Source organism: Drosophila miranda, chromosome XR (genome assembly GCF_003369915.1).
Source record: "Drosophila miranda strain MSH22 chromosome XR, D.miranda_PacBio2.1, whole genome shotgun sequence".
Lineage (NCBI taxonomy): Eukaryota > Metazoa > Arthropoda > Insecta > Diptera > Drosophilidae > Drosophila > Drosophila miranda.
This window is the reverse complement of record NC_046674.1, coordinates 48597239-48618513: the sequence shown is the minus strand read 5'-3', so window position 1 is coordinate 48618513 and position 21275 is coordinate 48597239. Positions and strand designations below refer to the sequence as shown.

The window sequence follows — 21275 nt, the reverse complement described above, 5'->3', positions numbered from 1 at the left end:
GGGAATGGATTATTCTGATGTAATTTTGATGTAATAGTGGTAAATATAAAAATATAAAAAAAATTTTTGGTAAACAATTCTTATTTTGATCAAATTCTTACCTTATGCCAGGTTCTATACTAATTTATTCTACTATTTAACTATTTCTAACAATTTACATATGTTTAATTATTATTTAGTTATTTTGTAAAGATAATTCAAACGAATATTGATTTATATCCTCTAAAAGCTCAATGAGATCTCGCGAAAGGGTTTGTTTTTATGTCGAGCTGCCCTCTTCTTAATGGATATACTTAAGATGAGGGAATCTGATGAGTCCATAGATCATTGGAATACATCCGTCATTCGTATTATTTACCCGCTAATTGTGTCGAGCGTGCATTGGCCGGTCACGCTTGTACAATTTATTTTACGCTTTAGACGCATTTTCCCCAAGACAGCCTACCGGCATGACTGATGCAGTTATTATTTGTGATCCATGAACTAAAATTGTATGGAGAGTTGGTGACATAGGATAGAGTAATGCAATATGTATGATCTAATTCTATCTGAGAAATTTTGAAATTTTAATGCACCGATTGAAAATTTGCAATAAATAGCTATTCAAATAATATGCAGACTCTCAAGTAACTCCAAATCGAGTTATAAAATTAATGCGAATAATTTCGTACTTGAAAAAGCTTTTCTCGCAGTGTTGCGAGCTTCCGTTTCCATTCTGTTTTGGCTTATCCACATGCAATCCCATTTCTTACCACAATCCTCTTTGTATGTGTTTTTTTTTGGCAATCATTTCCAATTTGTCATTTTCGTTTCTTACTTGCCATTTTTTAAACCCCATTCTATATGATATTTTAAGCAGCAATTCAAAAATGCGTATCCAAGCATGAAGTGGACTTCCCATCTATAAGAGTCATGTGAAGGTCGTATGAGACAGTGATCTTCTTTTCATTTGAAATTGTTACTACACAAGGAGTCAAGTTTTTTATTCGGATATCCAAATCGTTTTTTTCTGCAAGAATATGATCTTTTTTTCTTTGGCGAATTCCATTTTGAGGGGTCGGCAAAATCTTACAGACTGCGGAGTTCTATTATTCAAAAAAATTGTTCCTGCTTCATCGATAAGCTTCAGAGGTATACGGTAGTAACAAACAAAGATTGATCAAAAGTATCCGGTTCCTTCGTTTCAAATCTTTTTTTATACATACTTTGCCCAGTTGATCCATCGTATCTGTAACTCGCAATTAATTTAATACTAGAAATGCCTTCTAAGTTAGCGAATAACTCCTGTAACATTATTATGCGGCTGGCAGTGTAGTTTAACAAATCTTGCAAGGCAACTTTTGCCATAGTTTCTGTAACAGTTATTCCCTTAGGTCTCAATTGCAATTGGCTTCCTGGACATTTTGGTAGCTTGGGCATGTCACAATAATGCTGTTTGCTTATTTGAAGAATTTTATTATGTAATCGTTTGCTTAAAAGATTTTTCAGCAACAATTCCAAAGCATCATTTGTTGTTAAAGGTATTGGTTCTAAAATATCGAGCTTTCTTAAAGCTTCAGTAGCGTCGCTTTTAGAAGTGCTAACATTTTTAAGTACAAACGCAGTATCATTTTCATACGATTTCCTGGCTGACATTGTTGCTGCATGAATTAAAAGTTTGTTATCGTTTTTATTACTGATTGCTACATCGGCAACTGGTTTTCGTTTTAGACGGGGCTCTGCTTCATCATAAGTTAGCTTTGGTCTACCCAATTGAAGACTTTGCGTCTCTTCTTTATTTTCCAAAACTATTTGTATGGGCATTGATAGCCACTGTGAATGCTTTTTATAAATGTGCGCACATTTCGGTTGCACTTTTGCAGATTTGAAGAAATATAAATAGCAAAGCTTCTAACTTTCTTGTTAATTTCACTAATGTTTTCATTGGTAGTAGTAGTAGTTTAAGTTGCTTGATGGCAACGAGTAACATTTATTTGATAAGTATGTTGTACTTAAAATTATAACAGCTCCAAGTTTTACAAGTATGTTTGTGAATAATTATATGCGTGTACGTCTGATGCGTGGCTGAACTGACAACTGACTGATCTCTCTCTCTCTTGCTATCGGCTCTCTCAGCTCTCTCAATCTACATACCCCGGCCTTTAAAATTCATATTTCATAATATTTTATTTTTGCAATGTGTGAATTTGCCAAAGTGAATAAAAATTTCCCGCCAATTTTATCGCAAGAATCAGCTGACTCATCAACTGACTTTGAAGCTTGATCAGAATGACAGGGTTGCATTTTTACAAAAACATTTATTAATTTTTCATATAAAGGGATTATACTTAGAATATATTGAAATATAATTAATATTTGGTTCAACAAATTTTTCGACTTTACCCCACATATTTGGGAATTCCGCCCAGTGTGCACTGGTGGGCAAGTTTGTCTGTTTAGGGTAAAGGTGAAATGTTTGCACCAGTCTGCTAGACATTTTTCCAAGGCCACGAGATGAGATGATAAGTGTTCCGTTGCTCTTGCAGGGCACTTGGAGCGACTGAGGATGGCATCATGGTATCATCTCCGAAGGTCGATGTTGTTGTAAGCCTGTCGGTATATCTACTGTGTAGATGATATACAGTGTCGGTCCAAGCACGCTACCATGGGGTACACCAGCTTCAATTGGATGATATCTAGAGAGGAAATCTCTTCATCTTACTGCGAAAAATCGTTTCTGTAGGTATGACTCCAATATTTTATGGGTGTTCTGTGAAATTAGTATTCTGATTTTGCCAATTAAACCAATGTAACTTCTCCTGCTTGAAATATTATAGGCGTGGTAGCTTCAAAATTATTGGTTAGTGGGAGCACAAAGCTATTTGTTGCTTGATTTGGTTTGAAGACGTTTTGCCTTCTCTCTGTTGTTGCGAGCCCACTACCCAGTTTCTGCACGTAACGGAGATTTACTCTCAATGGTGGACTTACACCAGACTTAGCTTCCCAAAGTGGGAATCGTTTGCTGTTTTGGGAGAGTTGCTTCATATAGTATGTTTGGGATCGGGTTTTCCCATCTTCTAGGGCTTTGCGTAGTAGATGGTTAGCTATTTTTAACCGCTCCTTCGAGGCAGGAGATCTATGGGCTTGCCATTCTCGCCGAAGCCTTTTCTTATCGCGGAGCAGCTCTTCAATATGCCTCCGAGCACGACTGCTGTTGTGAATTTTATTCCCTGTAACTATTGGAGTGGAGTGTTATGCAGAAAGTGACATTACAGCCACTAATGATGCAACTAATGGGAACTAATTCAGAATGGGAACTTATATGTATATTTCTTGACTTTTATCAAATCTCTTTTTTTAGAGGTTAGAAAGCGTGGTCGTTTTGAGAATTGTGGATGGTCATAAAGGTGAAGTAGGATTGGCGAGTGATCCGATGATAGATCTGTTAAGTGTTCTACACGAATCTGAGCCTGCAGCACTCTTCTTGCAACTGCAAAATCAATCAAGACGGGTGGCTTCTTTGGATCTGGGGCTTAATATGTAGGCCTGTCCGGACAAATAAAATAATGCTTGTTTCGTGATGTGATTATAGCATTATATAGTTGTCTTCCTTTAGGGTTGCTGAGTCGAGATCCCCAATGGGTGTGCTTCGCATTGTAGTCACCAGGCGCTATAAAGCGGTCACCTAATAGATCGAGAATTTTATAAATTCTTCTTCAAAACCGGAGAAGCGCGGTGGGCAGTACACTGCGGCTAGGTTTAGGTTACCGCTTTGAGATTCGATATGGATTGATATTGCCTGTAGATAAATTGTGTAAGTGATGATAACAAATGCGACACTTGATCAGAATTCCAGTACCTCCATGAGCCTTTACATCAGAATGATTTGTCGCATAGAAGTGGTAGCCATTGAGATGAAAATAATTTTTGTTAGTTAGGCGAGTCTCGAAAATGAGCATGGCGACAAGATCATATTGATCGAGAAACTGCAACTGCTGTGAAATGCCATTCGTAGAAAGATATATTAGGAAAAACCATTTAAGTAAATTTCTGTTTGATTAGGAGCTCAAGGAGATTTTAATTGCGCATAAGATCCTGTATCGTTTGTTGTATTGCCACCATTGTGTTTGTTATACATAGTTATCACCATTGATTTAATTCCACTAGGCAATCGGGATGAAAGCATATCGACAAATTTTTACATGTCGTTTTCTATGCACACGTACAAAAATACATACAGTGGAGAGCTCGTGTGCATACATGCTCATCACTTTTCAGTTTAAACGCCTGCAAAAATTTTTAAAATTGCGTGTGATTTTTTTCTCATGGATTCTTTACTTTAGTGAGAAAGAAAAAAAACAATAATTTCAATTCGAAAAGATTCTTATCATTAAGAGATTTAAATTTTTTCAAAAACTTCCATGTATCAACTTTTTTACGTTTCAAATTTTTTACATAAATAATTTTTTAAATATATTTTTTACAAAGGTCCTTAGCTTTTATCACCTTCCGAATAAGTTTTGGCATACTCTCGACTAAATTTAGTATGTGCTTGCAAGGTATCATGCGCCACTCCGACTGCACGCGCTCCCAAAAACTCATCCAATCCCTTTGATGAAGACACATACTTTCCAATGTTTTTTAAGCAGAGCCCATCGATGTTCAATGGGATTTAGATCTGGGCTATTGAGCAGACCACTGGATTAAGTGAAAATTATTGGGACGATTTTTCCGAATTTAGCCGTGTGCTTCGGGTTATCGTCTGGCTAGAAAGTGACCTCGGATATGGGGTAAACACATTTGTCTATCAAATTTGACAAATTGGCTTCCAAAACGTGAAGATAATATTCTTTCTTCATTATTCCATCGATTTTAACCAATTGGACAACGTTCCATGATTGTACGCTCTACAGACGATCGGCCTGACAGTGGCAGTTAACCAGAAAAAACCCGCCTTTGTTTTTGACGTCGACAAATAACCGTAAACCGCGAACAAACGTTACAGTACAGTATGGATTCAGTAAGTTTTTACCGATGCCACGCCATGCAATATACACCGAAATGGTAAGTAAATCGTAATATTCTGCTGTACTTGTTCTCGTGGAATACATAATACAAAAAATAGCACAAACAAGATGCATTTGTTCTCCGCGCGATTGCTTGCTGCGTGGTTTTTTGTTCACTTCTGTTCAAGTTGCATTAAGATGCATTTGAGAAAACGTCGTTTAAAATCAAATAAAAAGTAAGAACTAAACAAACTAATAACAGTGTCAGCACTATCCTTTCAATTGTTGTTATTTTGCTGTGTTTAAGGAAAAGAAGAACAAGAAGAACGAAAAACCCAAGCCATGAACGAATACATAGAGTACGCATGCAAAAAGTCGGTTTATTCGAATTTTCGGTTCTGTTCGGTTGTATTCATTTAGTTTTGCGCATTCATTTATTATCAATCATACAATTTAATGTTAACAAATATGAAGCCAACACATACTTGAATTCATAACTCGCATAACTCAATTCGTTGTGTGCGTCGCACTCATTCAACTCTATTCAATTCGAATGCATTATGTTGGACTTTTGTTTTGAATGGAGCCATGCAGACCTCTAAAATAATATGATGAGTAATAACCATCTGAGTAGCTAATATAATGTTTATGAATAGAATGACACAGCCTGTTGGCAAATTGGAAAGCAATTGCAGAAAAAATGGTAAAAAAGAAAATTGGTGAGTTTTTTAATATAATGAATATTGTCATAAATAAATCGAAATAAATATGAACAGGGTGCGCCATCTTTTAGTACGGTATGGAAACATCGATGACCTTAAAAAAAAAAACCGATTTCCATAAGTGAGGTATTTTTATTTGGTTTGGTTATTTAAAATATATTTAGACTATGTTTTGAAAACTATATCAGTTAAGTGGCCGCCTCTATTAGCAATTACAAATTGCGTTCTTTTTTCTGCGTTTGCCATTACCTTTTGGAGCATCTCTGGTGTTATAGCGTTGATTTCGGAACGAATGTTTGCCTTAAGCTGGTCTATATTCTGAGGCTTGTTGGCGTAAACCTTACTTTTTTGAAAGCCCCACAAAAAGAAGTCAGGGGGGGTTAAATCAGGCGATCTGGGTGGCCAGTCAATATCGCCTCTTTTTGACTGCAGACGTCCTGGGAATTTTTGTTACAAAAGCTGAATTGTTTCATAGGCAGTGTAGCATGGCGCATCGTCTTGTTGATACCAGTGACCGTTTAGACCACTGTTTCGCTTTTGCGGGCAGACATAATGAGCCAACATCCACCGATATCGTGGCACTATCGCCGAATGCTTGGACGTTGACATGCAATGACTGCATCTTGCAAGAGACGATGCAATCGTCAAGTTGCCCGTCTGAAACCAGCAGAACGCTGTTGCGCGAGCATGCAGGAAACAGCTATCTTTCCTGCATGCTCGCGCAAGACTAATATTCGAGGAAAATTAGCACTAAACTTACTAGAGAACTAGGCATGCATTCACAATACAAATACCAGTGCAATTACTAATTACTAGAAAGGTGTGTAAGAATTAGTAATTTTATAAGAGGAAGAGCATTAGTGGTGGGTATAATATGGTAGAGGGAATTATAATCCGAGCATAAGACCCTAAACGGTTCATGCAAGGAATAATTCGATCTACAAAGTGGAAGGAACAACGGTATAAAATTTCTAGTAAGTCTAATAGGAATCGTAAAGTTTATGCGGCTCAACAGATCAGGGCTGTATATGTCACCCCTGATCAAGTTGTGCATAAAAATCACACCAAGCATTTTTCTACGGTTAACTGGGAGGTTTACTAATAGCTGTCTAGAATAAGATGGGAGTCTCACACCTGCATCCCAATTAAGGTCACGCAGAGCAAATAGTAAAAAGTTTTTCTGTACTGATTCTATACGGTCCTGGTGTACTTTGTACTGAGGGCACCATACACAGGAGCCGTATTCTAAGATCGGACGAACAAGCGAGGTATAGAGAGTCTTTGTTATATAGGGGACGTAAAATTCCTTTGACCACCTCTTTATAAACTCAAGCACACCCATGGCCTTATTTACCATGGTAGATATGTGTTTAGAAATCTTTAAGTTGGGGTCTAACATAACACCAAGATCATCCACCAGGGTAATTCTCTCATGAGAACCACCACATAGGGTAATGGGCGCCAACAAGGGGCTAGAACGATGAAATGTCATTACTTTGCATTTCGAGGCATTAAGGTGTAACAAGTTTGCACAACACCATGACTGAAAGTTATTGAGATCGGATTGCAAGCGAGAATTAAATGAAATGTCCTTATACTGGAAACAGAGTTTAACATCATCCGCATACATAAGTACTCGAGAGTATGTTAATACCGAAGGCAAGTCATTAATAAAGAGTGTGAAGAGTAAGGGGCCTAGATGGCTGCCCTGTGGTACACCCGAAGAAACCTTTACAGGTGAAGAGAGGGAGTTTCTGAAGAGGACTCTTTGAGACCTGGAACAAAGATAGCTAGAAATCCATCTTAGGATGTTGGGTGGAAACCCTAAAAGGTCAAGTTTATGTGCTAAAAAGCAATGGTTAACAGAGTCGAATTATTTACTAAAGTCGGTGTAAATAACATCCGTAAATACAGCCATCCGTCTGTAAGTTACCTTGAAAGCCTTTAATAATGAAAGAGGTAAGCTTTAACAAGTTCGTGGTGGTTGATCGCCACCTTATAAATCCATGCTGAGTTGGAGATATAAGTGACTTGCAGAGATGTTGCAAGTGCGGAGTTAAACCTTCTCAAACCTTTTTTATCGGGAGGAATTCTAAAAAATTCCTTCCAGATCAGGGGTAAGCAAGAAGAATCAATGGACAGGGTGAATAGTTTAACCATGGGTCCACACAGTGCCTCGGCGCAGTACCTGAGTACACAATCTGGAACCCTGTCTGGACCCGGTGAAAACACCAGCTTAACTAGTCGAAAATCATGAAGTAGAGAACATATATTTAACAAGGGACTGAAAATGCCGTGCGACCTCGGTAAATCGTATGGGTACGGATGACCAGAGTAGCTTTCCTGAGAATAGGTAGCTTGAAAAAATTGTGCAAAAAGATCGGCGATTGCCTGATCATTATTTGCCGATGTATTAAGAATTGATAGCGAGGATGGGTGTGCGGACGTTCTACGCTTAGTGTTTACGAAGCAGTAAAACTGTTTAGGGTCCTGAGAAAAACGTATCCCATTGAGCACTAAGAACGGAAAAGTTTGATCGCAATTACATAGCGAGAGAGAGAGAAGTAGGAGAACCAACTTCTTGATATTTTGTATAGTCCTGATTTTAAGCTTTTTAGACTGGATAACTCTTTGGTCAACTAAGAACGTTTCCCAGATCTAATCGGAAAAGAAAGCGGGACACAAGAATTAAAAAATGTGTCAAGCGCAAGAGGTATGTAGATACTTCAATCGACACTCTTGTGACCAAAGTCTGTGAAGCTTCTGCAGCTGCTACCACCTGCGGTCCTCAAGGCAGTCAAACTTCACAGACTGGAAAGCACAGAGGCGGCACTTCAAGTGAGATCGAAGCGCTTCTTCTGCGCGAGTACACACGCACCAATGAACCGCAGGTTGACAGACTTTTCAGGAGAGTGGCGAAAGAAGAAATTGGCGAAACTGAAGACCGCGGCCACGGATAGACTACCATCGGAGGCCACAGCAGACGTACACTCAAACTACGCCCTTTGGAAGTTGACAGTACGCTACAAGCGGCAACCTACATCTCGCTTTCCGGAACGGAAGGCTGACGGCTCATGGGCAAGAACAGCATTGGACAGAGTGGAGGCTTTTGCGACGAACCTGGAAGAAAGATTCACAACAGATTCACACTGCTTATATTACGCAGGCTTTCGATCGGGTGTGGCACGAGGATCACACTGATGCTCAATCCTTAGCTGTATGAAGTTATCAAAAGCTTTCTGACGGAGGGGACATTCCGTGTAGTCCAGGATGGTGCAGCCTCTTTGACCAAGACCATCAAGGCGAGAGTACCGCAAGGCACCGTGCTTGGGCCGACACTGACGGAAATGACGACACAGCAGTACTCTCGAGGACAATCTACAGCAATACCTCAAGCTGTTTAAAAATTGGGCCTGCCGATGGAACATCTTCATAAAACCTGATAAGTGCGCAATGGTGGCGCACCCTTTAAGAATGGGCTCTAGCCCTAGTGTCTCCCTGCTTAGGAAACTCGTGGAGCATCGTAGGAATCACACATATTTCGGAGTTACACTGGATGCACGTTTTCGACAGTCACATCCGTAGCGTGAGGAGCACGTTGGTGAGTAAGGCTCAGAAAATGTTCTGGCTAATTAAACAAGACAACAAGCTTAGTTTAAGCGAGGGAATACGTTGTGAGTTGCTGCGGAGATCGCAACTCTACATTTATACCCGATACTTAGTCAGTATGGCTCTCCACCGGCAGACGCCGCTACGATTAAACGACACGAGAAAGAGGGCGTGCGAGAGAGACAGAAAATCAGTCTGAGCGTGACGTCGAGCGCTGGGTAGCCACTGCAAATGGATTTGTTCAGTTTGGCTATCCGATCTGATCCAGACTCAGCAATCTGATAGATAAAGGGGGCAAAGTTTTGAAATATACTTGTAACAGTGACATATCACAGAAGTCCGGATAAAAAATGTCGTTGCTTTAGCTCTTATAGTCTTTGAGCTCTAGGCGCTTATAGGGACGACTCGGCTACTGATGCTGATCAAGAATATATCTACTTTATGGGGTCGGAAACGATTCCTTCTGGACGTTACACACATCCATTTTCACCACAAATCTAATATACCCCTATACTCATTTTGAGTATCGGGTATAAAAACAAAGTATGATCTACAAAGTCATACTAGCTCCTGCCTGGAAGTACAGCATTCACGTGTAGGGGATTGCCGCCAAAACTAACCTTGCGACGATCATGACTTTTGAGAGTAAATTTCTGCGCAGGATCTCCGAAGCTGAGTGGTATATCCGTAACCGGGACATCGCCAAGGACCTTAACGTACCACTTGTAGGTATCATTAGAAGGGATGAGCGTGGGAACAAATGCCGCACATCTCTCCTTTTCTTAGGGTTGGTCTTAGTTGTAGTTCCTATATATAGTGCATAAGTTTCGAGAATTAAACAGTTCGAATTTACAAGTCAACTCAGTATCACCATCAACATTTGTTCCATCGAGCCTCTGCTTTTCGCCCCACCAGTGGTAAGAAATTCAGACATATCAGCACCAGAAAAAGCATAAGCCCTTAACTCTTGTAGTAAGGTCGCATTAAGCCCCATTATCCCCCACCAGTGGTAAGAGACAGCATCGCGTAAACCCTTGATTTTTATAGCGAGGTGCTAGCGGCAATTAAACAGAATAGCGTAATCCCTTGGATTTCAACACCAAGGACGCAATCAGAAATACCTAGACGATAATAAAACACTGATTTCAACAACCAATACGATAATAAAACCCTGATATTCCTTACCAGTGGTAAGAGACAAAGTAGATCAAGTCGCAAAAGAACCTCAACCTAAGTGAACACATCGCAGTTGTGAGTCGGGGCACAACGTGGTCAACAAAGCGACTACAATAAAAACACCCCCTGTAGCGCCACTTGGCGTATGATCTGTATTATAATGGTTCGAATCTTATGAAGTCTAGTGTAAGTTAGGCTAGGGCAAAGCGGAAGCGCAATAAAAGCTCGCACTCTCGCTCTTGGCTAATTCGCCCCGCTTTGTCACCGTAGGTAAGATAGGCTTACACCGAGCAATGTGCTTCCTTCGAGCACCCAACTTCCCAACAGCATCAATCCCATCCCTTCAGTTTCTGTGGCCGTCACTTCTGACGCGGTGAGTGCTCCTAGTGCGGGTGTGCTGGTTGCTGACGACGTCTTGCCAATTCCTGCTCCAATTCCTTCTCCAATTCCTGCTCCAATTCCTACTCCAATTCCTGCTACAGCCATTGCTGCCAATTCCTCTGCCCTTGTACCGAGATCTCTTTTAGGAGTGGCTCCACCATCTCGTTCTCGCTCGGGACTTCAACTTAGAGCAGTGGTCCATCGGAAAGCAATATTTGTTTCTCGTCTTATTCCTGAGGCTACAACGGAGGATGTTAAACAACATCTTGCCGCTAAACTTAACACTTCGCCTGTTGATATAGTTGTGACTAAATTTACATTTAAACATAAGCGCAACATATCATCCTTTAAAATTCTTCTCCCTGATTCTTTACTATCCTGTTCTCAAGAACCGTCAATATGGCCTGAGCATACAATTGTGCATGAGTTCCTTCTCAAAGATTCGAACTCGAGTCCAAGAATTACCGAACATGCTCCAAAAAACTGATGTACTATTTTTCCATGCACTATCAGAACGTCCGCAGTTTGCTGGGAAAATTGCGTCAAATTCATACTAATAGCGCGTCCTTTGATTTCGATGCCATCGCGTTTACCGAAACCTGGCTTAACTCCTCTGTCAATGATCATGAAATTTTCATTGATAGTTACACTATTTATAGAATGGACCGCCCATCTTTTGCAGGTGGGGTTCTGATTGCAGTTAAATCTGTTTTCTCATCTGAGTTATTCCCATTCAATAACATTCATGGAATTGAATTTGTTGCAGTCAAAGTTCGTGTTGGCTCCGCATTTTTCTATTTAACCTGCTCTTACATTCCTCCCAGGTCTGATGCTGAGCTTTACTTACACCACCTCTCAGCAATTAATAATGTTGTTAGGGTGCAATGATCGAATTATTGTCATGGGGGATTTTAACCTCCCATTTCTTTCTTGGCTGCCTTGTAATGACGCTAACCTGTTGTTTCCCAATTGCCATAATGACTTTATCAATGGGCTAACGGATATTTCCCTTGTCCAAATTAATGCCGTTAAAAACATTAGGGACAGACTTCTTGACCTCGTTTTTGTTAACGATGGTTCTCTTGCTACGGTATCTAGAGCAAGCCCAATATCTCTCCCTGAAGATCCTTACCATCCAACTTTGTTGATATCACTGGAGTATACACAATCTGGAGGTGCTGACAGTTCCATGGCTCCTTGTCACATAAAGTGTTTTCGCAAAACAAACTTTATCGATTTAGATCTACATCTCTCGCGTGTTGATTGGTCGTTTCTTTATTCATTACCGAACATAGATGCAACTGTTAACTCGTTTTATAGTTCTATTTACTCCGCCCTTAATACGTTTGTTCCAGATATCACTGTACCCGTATCGTCCAAGAAATTGGTTTGAATACATTGGGGAAGTCGAAAAAATCTATTGAAACGAATGCACGCACTTCTTTTTTTCGTCGTAAAATACAATAATTTGCAGCCACCCAAGCAATATTTGTTTCTCGTCTTATTCCTGAGGCTACAACGGAGGATGTTAAACAACATCTTGCCGCTAAACTTAACACTTCGCCTGTTGATATAGTTGTGACTAAATTTACATTTAAACATAAGCGCAACATATCATCCTTTAAAATTCTTCTCCCTGATTCTTTACTATCCTGTTCTCTAGAACCGTCAATATGGCCTGAGCATACAATTGTGCATGAGTTCCTTCTCAAAGATTCGAACTCGAGTCCAAGAATTACCGAACATGCTCCAAAAAACTGATGTACTATTTTTCCATGCACTATCAGAACGTCCGCAGTTTGCTGGGAAAATTGCGTCAAATTCATACTAATAGCGCGTCCTTTGATTTCGATGCCATCGCGTTTACCGAAACCTGGCTTAACTCCTCTGTCAATGATCATGAAATTTTCATTGATAGTTACACTATTTATAGAATGGACCGCCCATCTTTTGCAGGTGGGGTTCTGATTGCAGTTAAATCTGTTTTCTCATCTGAGTTATTCCCATTCAATAACATTCATGGAATTGAATTTGTTGCAGTCAAAGTTCGTGTTGGCTCCGCATTTTTCTATTTAACCTGCTCTTACATTCCTCCCAGGTCTGATGCTGAGCTTTACTTACACCACCTCTCAGCAATTAATAATGTTGTTAGGGTGCAATGATCGAATTATTGTCATGGGGGACTTTAACCTCCCATTTCTTTCTTGGCTGCCTTTAATGACGCTAACATGTTGTTTCCCAATTGCCATAATGACTTTATCAATGGGCTAACGGATATTTCCCTTGTCCAAATTAATGCCGTTAAAAACATTAGGGACAGACTTCTTGACCTCGTTTTTGTTAACGATGGTTCTCTTGCCACGGTATCTAGAGCAAGCCCAATATCTCTCCCTGAAGATCCTTACCATCCAACTTTGTTGATATCACTGGAGTGTACACAATCTGGAGGTGCTGACAGTTCCATGGCTCCTTGTCACATAAAGTGTTTTCGCAAAACAAACTTTATCGATTTAGATCTACATCTCTCGCGTGTTGATTGGTCGTTTCTTTATTCATTACCGAACATAGATGCAACTGTTAACTCGTTTTATAGTTCTATTTACTCCGCCCTTAATACGTTTGTTCCAGATATCACTGTACCCGTATCGTCCAAGCCTCCCTGGTTCTCCAAGTATTTGTCATACTTAAAAAATAATAAATCCCGGCTCTATAAAAAGTACCAGAAGTCGGGCTCCACGTTGGCCTTAGCTCTATACTCCTCCGCTCGCTCTCTGTTCCTTGCCGTCAATAGTCAGTGTTATAATCATTACCTTTCACAATGTAGTAGTAACTTTCGTAGTGATCCAAAAAAATTCTATTCGTTCGTTAACTCTAAGCGCAAGTCAAACGTTTTTCCTCCGTCCCTTCATTACCAGAACAAAACAGAAGCTTCTGCTGTTGGTATTGCAAATTTATTCGCTTACTTTTTCCAAACAACGTACTCGTCTCATATTTACAAGCTAACAGCATTTTTCTGCCCTTTTTCGAGGAAAGCGTTGTTCTGGAAGGTTTGTCATCTATGGACATATCGTTTTCTGCGGGTCCAGATAAGGTACCAAGTTGCATCTTAAAACACTGTGCCCAGTCCCTTTGCAAACCCTTGACCTTTCTCTTCAACCTCTCCTTGGAACAGTCTTGTCTCCCAGTAATTTGGAATGAGTCCTACATCATTCCGATTCACAAAAAAGGTTCAAGATCAAACATTGAAAACTATCGTGGTATCGCAAAGCTTTCCGCCATCCCGAAGCTTCTTGAGTTCCTGGTCACCCGGCAACTGCAACATCTTTGTTGCAGCTTGATATCACCGTCGCAACACGGTTTTTTCAGACATCGTTCAACATCGACTAACCTTCTTGAGTTTTCTAACCTAATCCACCGTGGTTTTCCAATTGGTTTGCAGACGGATGTAGTTTTTACGGACTTCAGCAAGGCATTCGATTCTGTGAACCATGCTCTGCTTATTCAAAAGCTCTCTTTATTAGGGTTCCCAACGAATCTTCTAGATTGGATTTTGTCCTATCTCTCTAACCGTACTCAACGTGTTTTGTTTTCTAACGTGTTGTCAAATACTGTTAATGTTACTTCAGGTGTGCCACAGGGAAGTCATCTGGGCCCGCTTCTGTTTATTTTATTTGTGAACGACCTTCCTCAAGTTATAACATACTCTACTACACTAATGTATGCTGATGATGTCAAAATCTGTCTTTCTTACTCTGATTGGTATTTGCACACACGCCTTCAACTTGATCTAAGTGAACTACTATTGTGGTGTTCAACTAATCTTCTTTTTCTGAACCTTTCCAAATGCAAACTTATGACATTTTACCGTCGCGCTCCTCATTTTGTCTCATATGTTCTAGGAAGTCATGTCCTTGAGCGAATTTCGAGTTCAAATGACCTCGGAGTCCTTTTTGATCATAAGATGTGTTTCAACACCCATATAGCTGCAACTGTAAATAAAGCTAAGGGTGTTTTAGCGTTCATCAAGCGTTGGTCCAAGGAGTTTGACGACCCGTACGTTACGAAACAACTGTACATCTCGTTAGTACGTCCTATATTGGAGTATTGTTCTTGTGTGTGGAGCCCGCAGTATAAAGAGCAGCAGGCTGTTATTGAATCCGTGCAAAAGCAATTTTTAATTTTTGCCCTTCGGAACTTTAACTGGGACTCGGGTAGAATCTTGCCACCCTACCGGTCTAGGCTAAATCTTATTGACCTGCCGTCGTTGCACCATCGCAGAATATGCAATGGCGTAATGTTCGTGCACAAGCTCCTTCTTGGGACTGTTGACTCCCAAACTCTCTTGGGTCAGATTGACTTGGCCGTTCCATCTAGACCTACCCGTACTTTTAGGCCTATACGTCTACCCATATGTAGGTCTAATTATGCTGATCATGAACCTTTTAGGGTTTTATGCCATAATTATAACTCCCTCTGTCAAACCCTATCCCCTGAACTGTCTCTTAAACTAATTGCATGCAATATTTAGAATCATTTAAATTTAGCTAACTTTTAACTTATCTTTTTCCGCCTTTAGTAACTAAGCACCATTATTAACAGATAATTTGTTAATTTAATAAATAAATAAGAAGAAATTGGTTTGAATACATTGGGGAAGTCGAAAAAATCTATTGAAACGAATGCACGCACTTCTTTTTTTCGTCGTAAAATACAATAATTTGCAGCCACCCAAGTTCTCGGTTTTTTCATATTTAGAAAAGCTATTCTAATATTTCACCCCCTACGGTTCACTTAGGGAGTAAGTGAGGTTTTTTTTTGATTAATTACAATTCCTTAAGGTGTGGAGTCTTCGAAAAGACACTTTTTATTATTTTAGCACCAGCTTAAAGTACAGTTTTATATTTTTAAATCGATTTTGAGCCGGGTATTTTAGATGCGGCTTGCATATGAGATCGCATAGCGGTGTCGAATGTAGCAATTTTGTTTCGGTTTTTCATGTTTTTGACTTAATTTGACCGGTTCTTTATGAAACCACTCACTTAGTTTAACCAATTTTCACACCTATTTTCATTATTGATGGACCTACTTCCTTCAACGCTTTTATTTTCGATTTTTTGTCTTTCAAACTGGACTTACCATAACCCAAATTACTTTCTCATAATGAGAACACTCTAATTGATTTTAGAGAATTTTGTTCGATGTACGGTCGCGACCACATCCAAAAAAAAAAAAATTCAGTAGAGTCCGGTTATAACGACTTTGCTTATAGCGTCCGTCCGGTCATAGCGACGAGAATTCGATGACTTGATTGGTCCCCATACAAACTTATATGAAAGGGTCTTCGCTTAGTACGTCTCCGCTTTTAGCGACAAACCGCTTATACCGACGATATTTTTTACAATTCAACCGGCTATTGCGACGTGCCGAAGAAAAATACAGCGAAATAATGCCAAAAATATTAAGCATTAAGCGACGCTGTTAGAAATCTATGTATTTATCAATTATCGGCACCGATTTCAAATGAAGAACTGGATTAATATGTTCTTACTGACAATGATTTGGCTATTTAAGGCTGCAGAAATATTGAATAGATTCTATTCAAATTTTAATGACGAGAGCTTAACGCACAGCATATCACGTTTAAATAATTCTGTGCGCGATTTTTTTTATATGTCACAAACTACTGCTAAACAATCAAAAATTTTAGATTTTTTAAAATAAGAATAAAAAGAAAAACCACACATAAAAATTAATCTTGTTATATTATGAATTATGTATATATATACGAGTTTTTATAAAAAAAAACATGTTATTGAATTAAATTTGTTACATTTTTTTTTGTATTAAAAAATTAGTTAGTTCTTTTTAAAAACCTATTACGAACATGGCAACCATAAAATAAAGAAAAAAACGAGGGGGAACGTTGTGAGTTGCTGCGGACACCGCAACTCTACGGTTATACCCGATACTAAGTCAGTATGGCTCTCCTCCGGCAGACGCCGCTAATATTAAACGACACGACAAAGAGTGCGCGTAGCCACTGCAAATTGATTTGTTCCTTTGGGCTATAAAAAGAATCGGATCTGATCCAGATTCAGCAATCTGATAGATATGGTCATTATCTATGATTCTGCGTTTTTAGTTTTCTCGAATGTGCAATATTGTGGATGCAACAGATTTTCGTCTTTTGTGGGGGCGGAAGGGGGTGGGGCGAAATTCTGAGATATACGTTTTACAGTGAGATCTAACAGAAGTGCGGATACCAAATTTGGATACTCTAGCCTTAATAGTCTCTGAGATTTGTGGATGCCCCAGATTTTCGTCCTTTGCGTGGGCGGAAGGGAGTGTGGCGAAATTTGGACACGAAACGGTCAAGGTCCGATATCACAGGAGTGTGGATACCAAATTTGGTTGCTCTGGCTCTTATAGGTTCTGAGATCCTTGAACTCATATTTTGCAATTGGCAAAACCGACCATGAAACCTGTGTGTTAGAGAGAGACAGAGCGAGAAAAAATGAAATTGTTTTCTTGATTCTGGCTATAATAATTATACGATCTGGTTCAGATTTTGCACTCTAGAAGATATAGTCATTCTCTACAATTCTAAGTTTTTGGTTTTCTCATATCTTTAAAATTGTGAATGCCACAGATTTTCGTCCTTTGTGGGGGCGGAAGTGGGCGGGGCGAAGTTTTGAAATATTTTTGTAGCAGTGACATATCACAGAAGTCTGGATCCAAAACATCGTTGCTCTAGCTTTTATAGTCTTTGAGCACTAGGCGCTGAAGGGGACGGACAGACGGACAGACGGACGGACGGACAGACAGACAAGGCTCAATCGACTCGGCTATTGATGCTGATCAAGAATATATATACTTTATGGGGTCGGAAACGATTCCTTCTGGACGTTACACACATCCACTTTTACCACAAATCTAATATACCCCAATACTCATTTTGAGTATCGGGTATAAAAATATTTTTTTTTCTCCTTTCGGTTAGAGCGTCTTCCGGGTATAACGACGTAAAATCGTCGGTCCCTTGAGTGTCGTTATAACCGGACTCTACTGTATTTCAATTCGAGTGTCGTTATAACCGGACTCTACTGTATTTCAATTCGAGTGTCGTATTCCAAGTGTCGCATTTTTTAAGAACGGAAGTTTTAGTTATTTCAATTAAATTTTTTTCTTTAATCTACTTTAGTGAATATGGCTGTTATTTTTTGTTGAATTTATGCTAAACTGAATAGAGACTTGATGAAAATTCAAGTTCACCGTTTTCTGTGGCTTGTGCCAGAAATATTAGTGCCTGAAGTGTACGTTTTTAGTGTGTCGTATTCAAGTGTCGGGGAGTGTATATCAGAGCCGAGCCGTACAAACTAACTATTCTTATACCTCACACTATTTCATATAACCAATAAACATAATATTAAAATATATCTTACATTACTGTTAACTGTTCTTATACTTTATCAGTTTAGCACGATCTCATATAATCAATAAACATAAAATTAAATTACATATTATATATTGCCAAGCCCACGACTCACATGCTTTAGCTGGTTATTTGCAAAAAAAAAAAAAAAAAATTCAATAAAAATCGCTCGAACCAATTGGGAGATTTTATATATTAAGTTTTATCTGTTTCCACTTTGCTTGACATTCTTTTTCCTAATCTCACACCAACACTAGTCGTTTTATTTCGCTCCCTACCACCAGATCACGCACACTGAACGGGGTAGTGTGTTTGAGAGAGAGAGATAATGAGTAAGCGCGTGGCTACACTATCGTGGCCGCTGTAATTTTATTTGTTCCTTTTGGTTATAATAATTATCTGATCTGATCCAGATTCGACGATCTGCTGGATTCTAGCACGTCTAACAGGTTTTTCCAGCCGAAATAGTTGAGATCATGAACTTGGTTATTAAGATATTAACAGCATTATTGCAAACCCACTCTACCACAGCCAATTTGAGGAATTTCTTGAAGAAATAGACAGCCAGTATTCCGACTTATTTTTGCACGGTAACGGGGTAAGCGTAGTGGTAACGTCTTGAACTTTTTGCTTTTTGCTTGGGTGAAACAAAATATTTCTTGACTCAACTTCATTGTGGTTTATTTCGATAATAAATGACTTATTTTTGTCAAAGACATGGAGAGCGCCAAATTACTTCACTTTCAAAATCTGAAGTAATATCGCGATCAAATCAATGACACAAGTAACTTTATCATTGATTTAAACACAATGAAGAATGGCTTCGCTAAGAGTTTTGAGAAATTCAAAGCCAATTCAAGTACACTTTCTTTCATATTAAATCCTCTCAACAAAACAAATTATATGAACATTGAGCGATTTCGAACTAATACTGGTACACTTTAAATGAAATTGGTAAAATTGTAAACCAAATACTTGTTATACTTACTTACCATTTCCATGGAAATGTCAATCGAGGCCAAAAAATGAAAAGTCAATAAAAACACATTTCTTTCCCAATATTATTTTCTAAATTGATTGAAATTCAGCTAATTTAACCAATTGGCAGTCTGGTGTGATAAGCTGGAACCTCAAAGAGGGCCTAGCAGAGGCCACCAGGGAGAGTACCGAGAATATGCAGTCCCCGGACAGCGAGCGGATGAACATCCGCACTGACGATGCGCTTGTGGTGGTACCTCGTATAAGTAGCTCAGCCTGTCTGGGGGCCCGATATAAAAACTAGCCCAGTCGTTAACGCAGAGCTGAGGGACTTGGCCGCTCCCTGTTCTAATGATGCTGATTTAATGGATCTCTGCCCTTTCCCTTTCTCTGCATCTCATGGGACGAATATGGAAAAAATACAAGGAGCGAGGTGCCTAGTAGACCGAGGGCGTTACTATGGGTGCCAGGAACTTTCAATGAGCCTGAGAGCTAGCTTCAAGAAGCATGAGCGCATCCCTAAAATGTTTCAGAGGTGCAACCCGAACCTACCGACGCTCGATTGGAAGGTATTCAAAGTGAGTCCAGAGCTCTAAGGAACACATCTAAGACTGGTGTTGTCGTACATGGCTCACGAGCTTCACGAGTTCGCAAGCTTGCCAGCGACAGCGAAATATCGGACGTAGCCCTATAAATAGGATGCGACGCCAACGCCCACCACACCCAATGGGACACAAATTTAAGTCACTCTTCAGCTTTATCCTTAACTTCAATCTACTGATTTTTAATCGGGGCAACGACCCTATATTTACAATAAAAAATCGACAGATAATTAGACTCACCTTAGTGTCTCACAAACTGTCAGACAAAGTCAAGAGTTGTAAAGTCCTAGAGGACAGGTACAGCGAGACGATACTATGACTCAAGAGCTCAAATCCTACTTACTATATTAACTCCAGGAAAGCCAACTGGGAAAAATATAGTACAGCTCTGGAGAAACTACTACCCTCTAAAGCACCAGAAAGATACTGTCAGTGGGTACAATACCACAAGCTTGGCCCACGGCTAAGATAGTCTTCATCCCCAAAACAGGGAAAGGTTCACACTCAATCTCCAAAGACCTTAGACCAATAAGTTTAAAGTCCTTCCTTTTCAAAACTTTTGAGAGACTTGTGGGGGTTACACCTGAGGACAACTATAACCTGAACGTCAAAGATAGAGTGAAGAAGGCAACGACAGCTCTCTATATATGCAAAAAGCAATTGGCTTAAAATGGGTTATGAAATGAATCAAGCATAAGATATATCTGGCAATCATAGCTCGCAAATAACTGTTGACACTTTCGGCGTGTCTGATAAAAACCTCTCATTGACGGACACATTGAGAAAATGGACTGAAAAGACCCGATCAAATCTGTTTTTCCTCAACTCGCTCTTTGCTCAAGCAAAGGCCGATTTCTTCACTTTTCTTTTGTTCCTGTTTTTCACTGAGCATCTTGTCGCGAGTGAACGAACAAAGTGTCTTTTGCGTATGTATGCGTGCTTGTACGTGTGATGCTTATGGCAACGATCAATTTTTGTGAATTCTATACGGTTTGACTATTGGAGCTTAAAATGAATCGTGAAAAGCAAAACGAAAATGTTCGTTTGCCAATTTTGCAAATAAATATACATATTACAATACAATAGCCCAAAATATGCGGAAAACATGAATAAATAAACATATATACGAAAAAAACTAAAAACACTTTACTCAGACACTTTTTTGGTTCTGCTTATCTAAAGACACTTTTGCTGTGAGCGCTTGACCAAAGTGTCTCTCAACGTTGTTATTGTGAGACACGATCGTGTGTCGGGCTCACCCGAAAAACCGAAACACATAACACAAGCGAAGAGACAAAAGGTGTTCTGCTCAGTGAGAGACCGTGTCTTCGTGGTCTTTTTCGGTTTTGTCAGTGACGAGACAGCAAAGGGAAAAAGTGTTGACCGTCGT

The 21275-nt window shown here is 39.5% G+C and overlaps 1 protein-coding gene across 7 annotated transcripts in view; it reads right to left on the bottom strand.

The window, feature by feature from the left end:
* Window positions 1-21275, bottom strand: part of LOC117186123 — a 71684-nt gene that overhangs the window by 3715 nt on the left and 46694 nt on the right. For 4 of the 7 annotated variants that reach the window (XM_033386258.1, XM_033386259.1, XM_033386257.1 and 1 more), the window contains exon 4: window positions 2413-2675. The exons of 2 other annotated variants lie outside the window; for them this stretch is intronic. In XM_033386258.1, coding sequence (XP_033242149.1) covers window positions 2552-2675 — 124 coding nt within the window. In that variant the 3' untranslated portion in view covers window positions 2413-2551. One more of the 7 variants, XR_004471262.1, reaches the window with a different exon arrangement.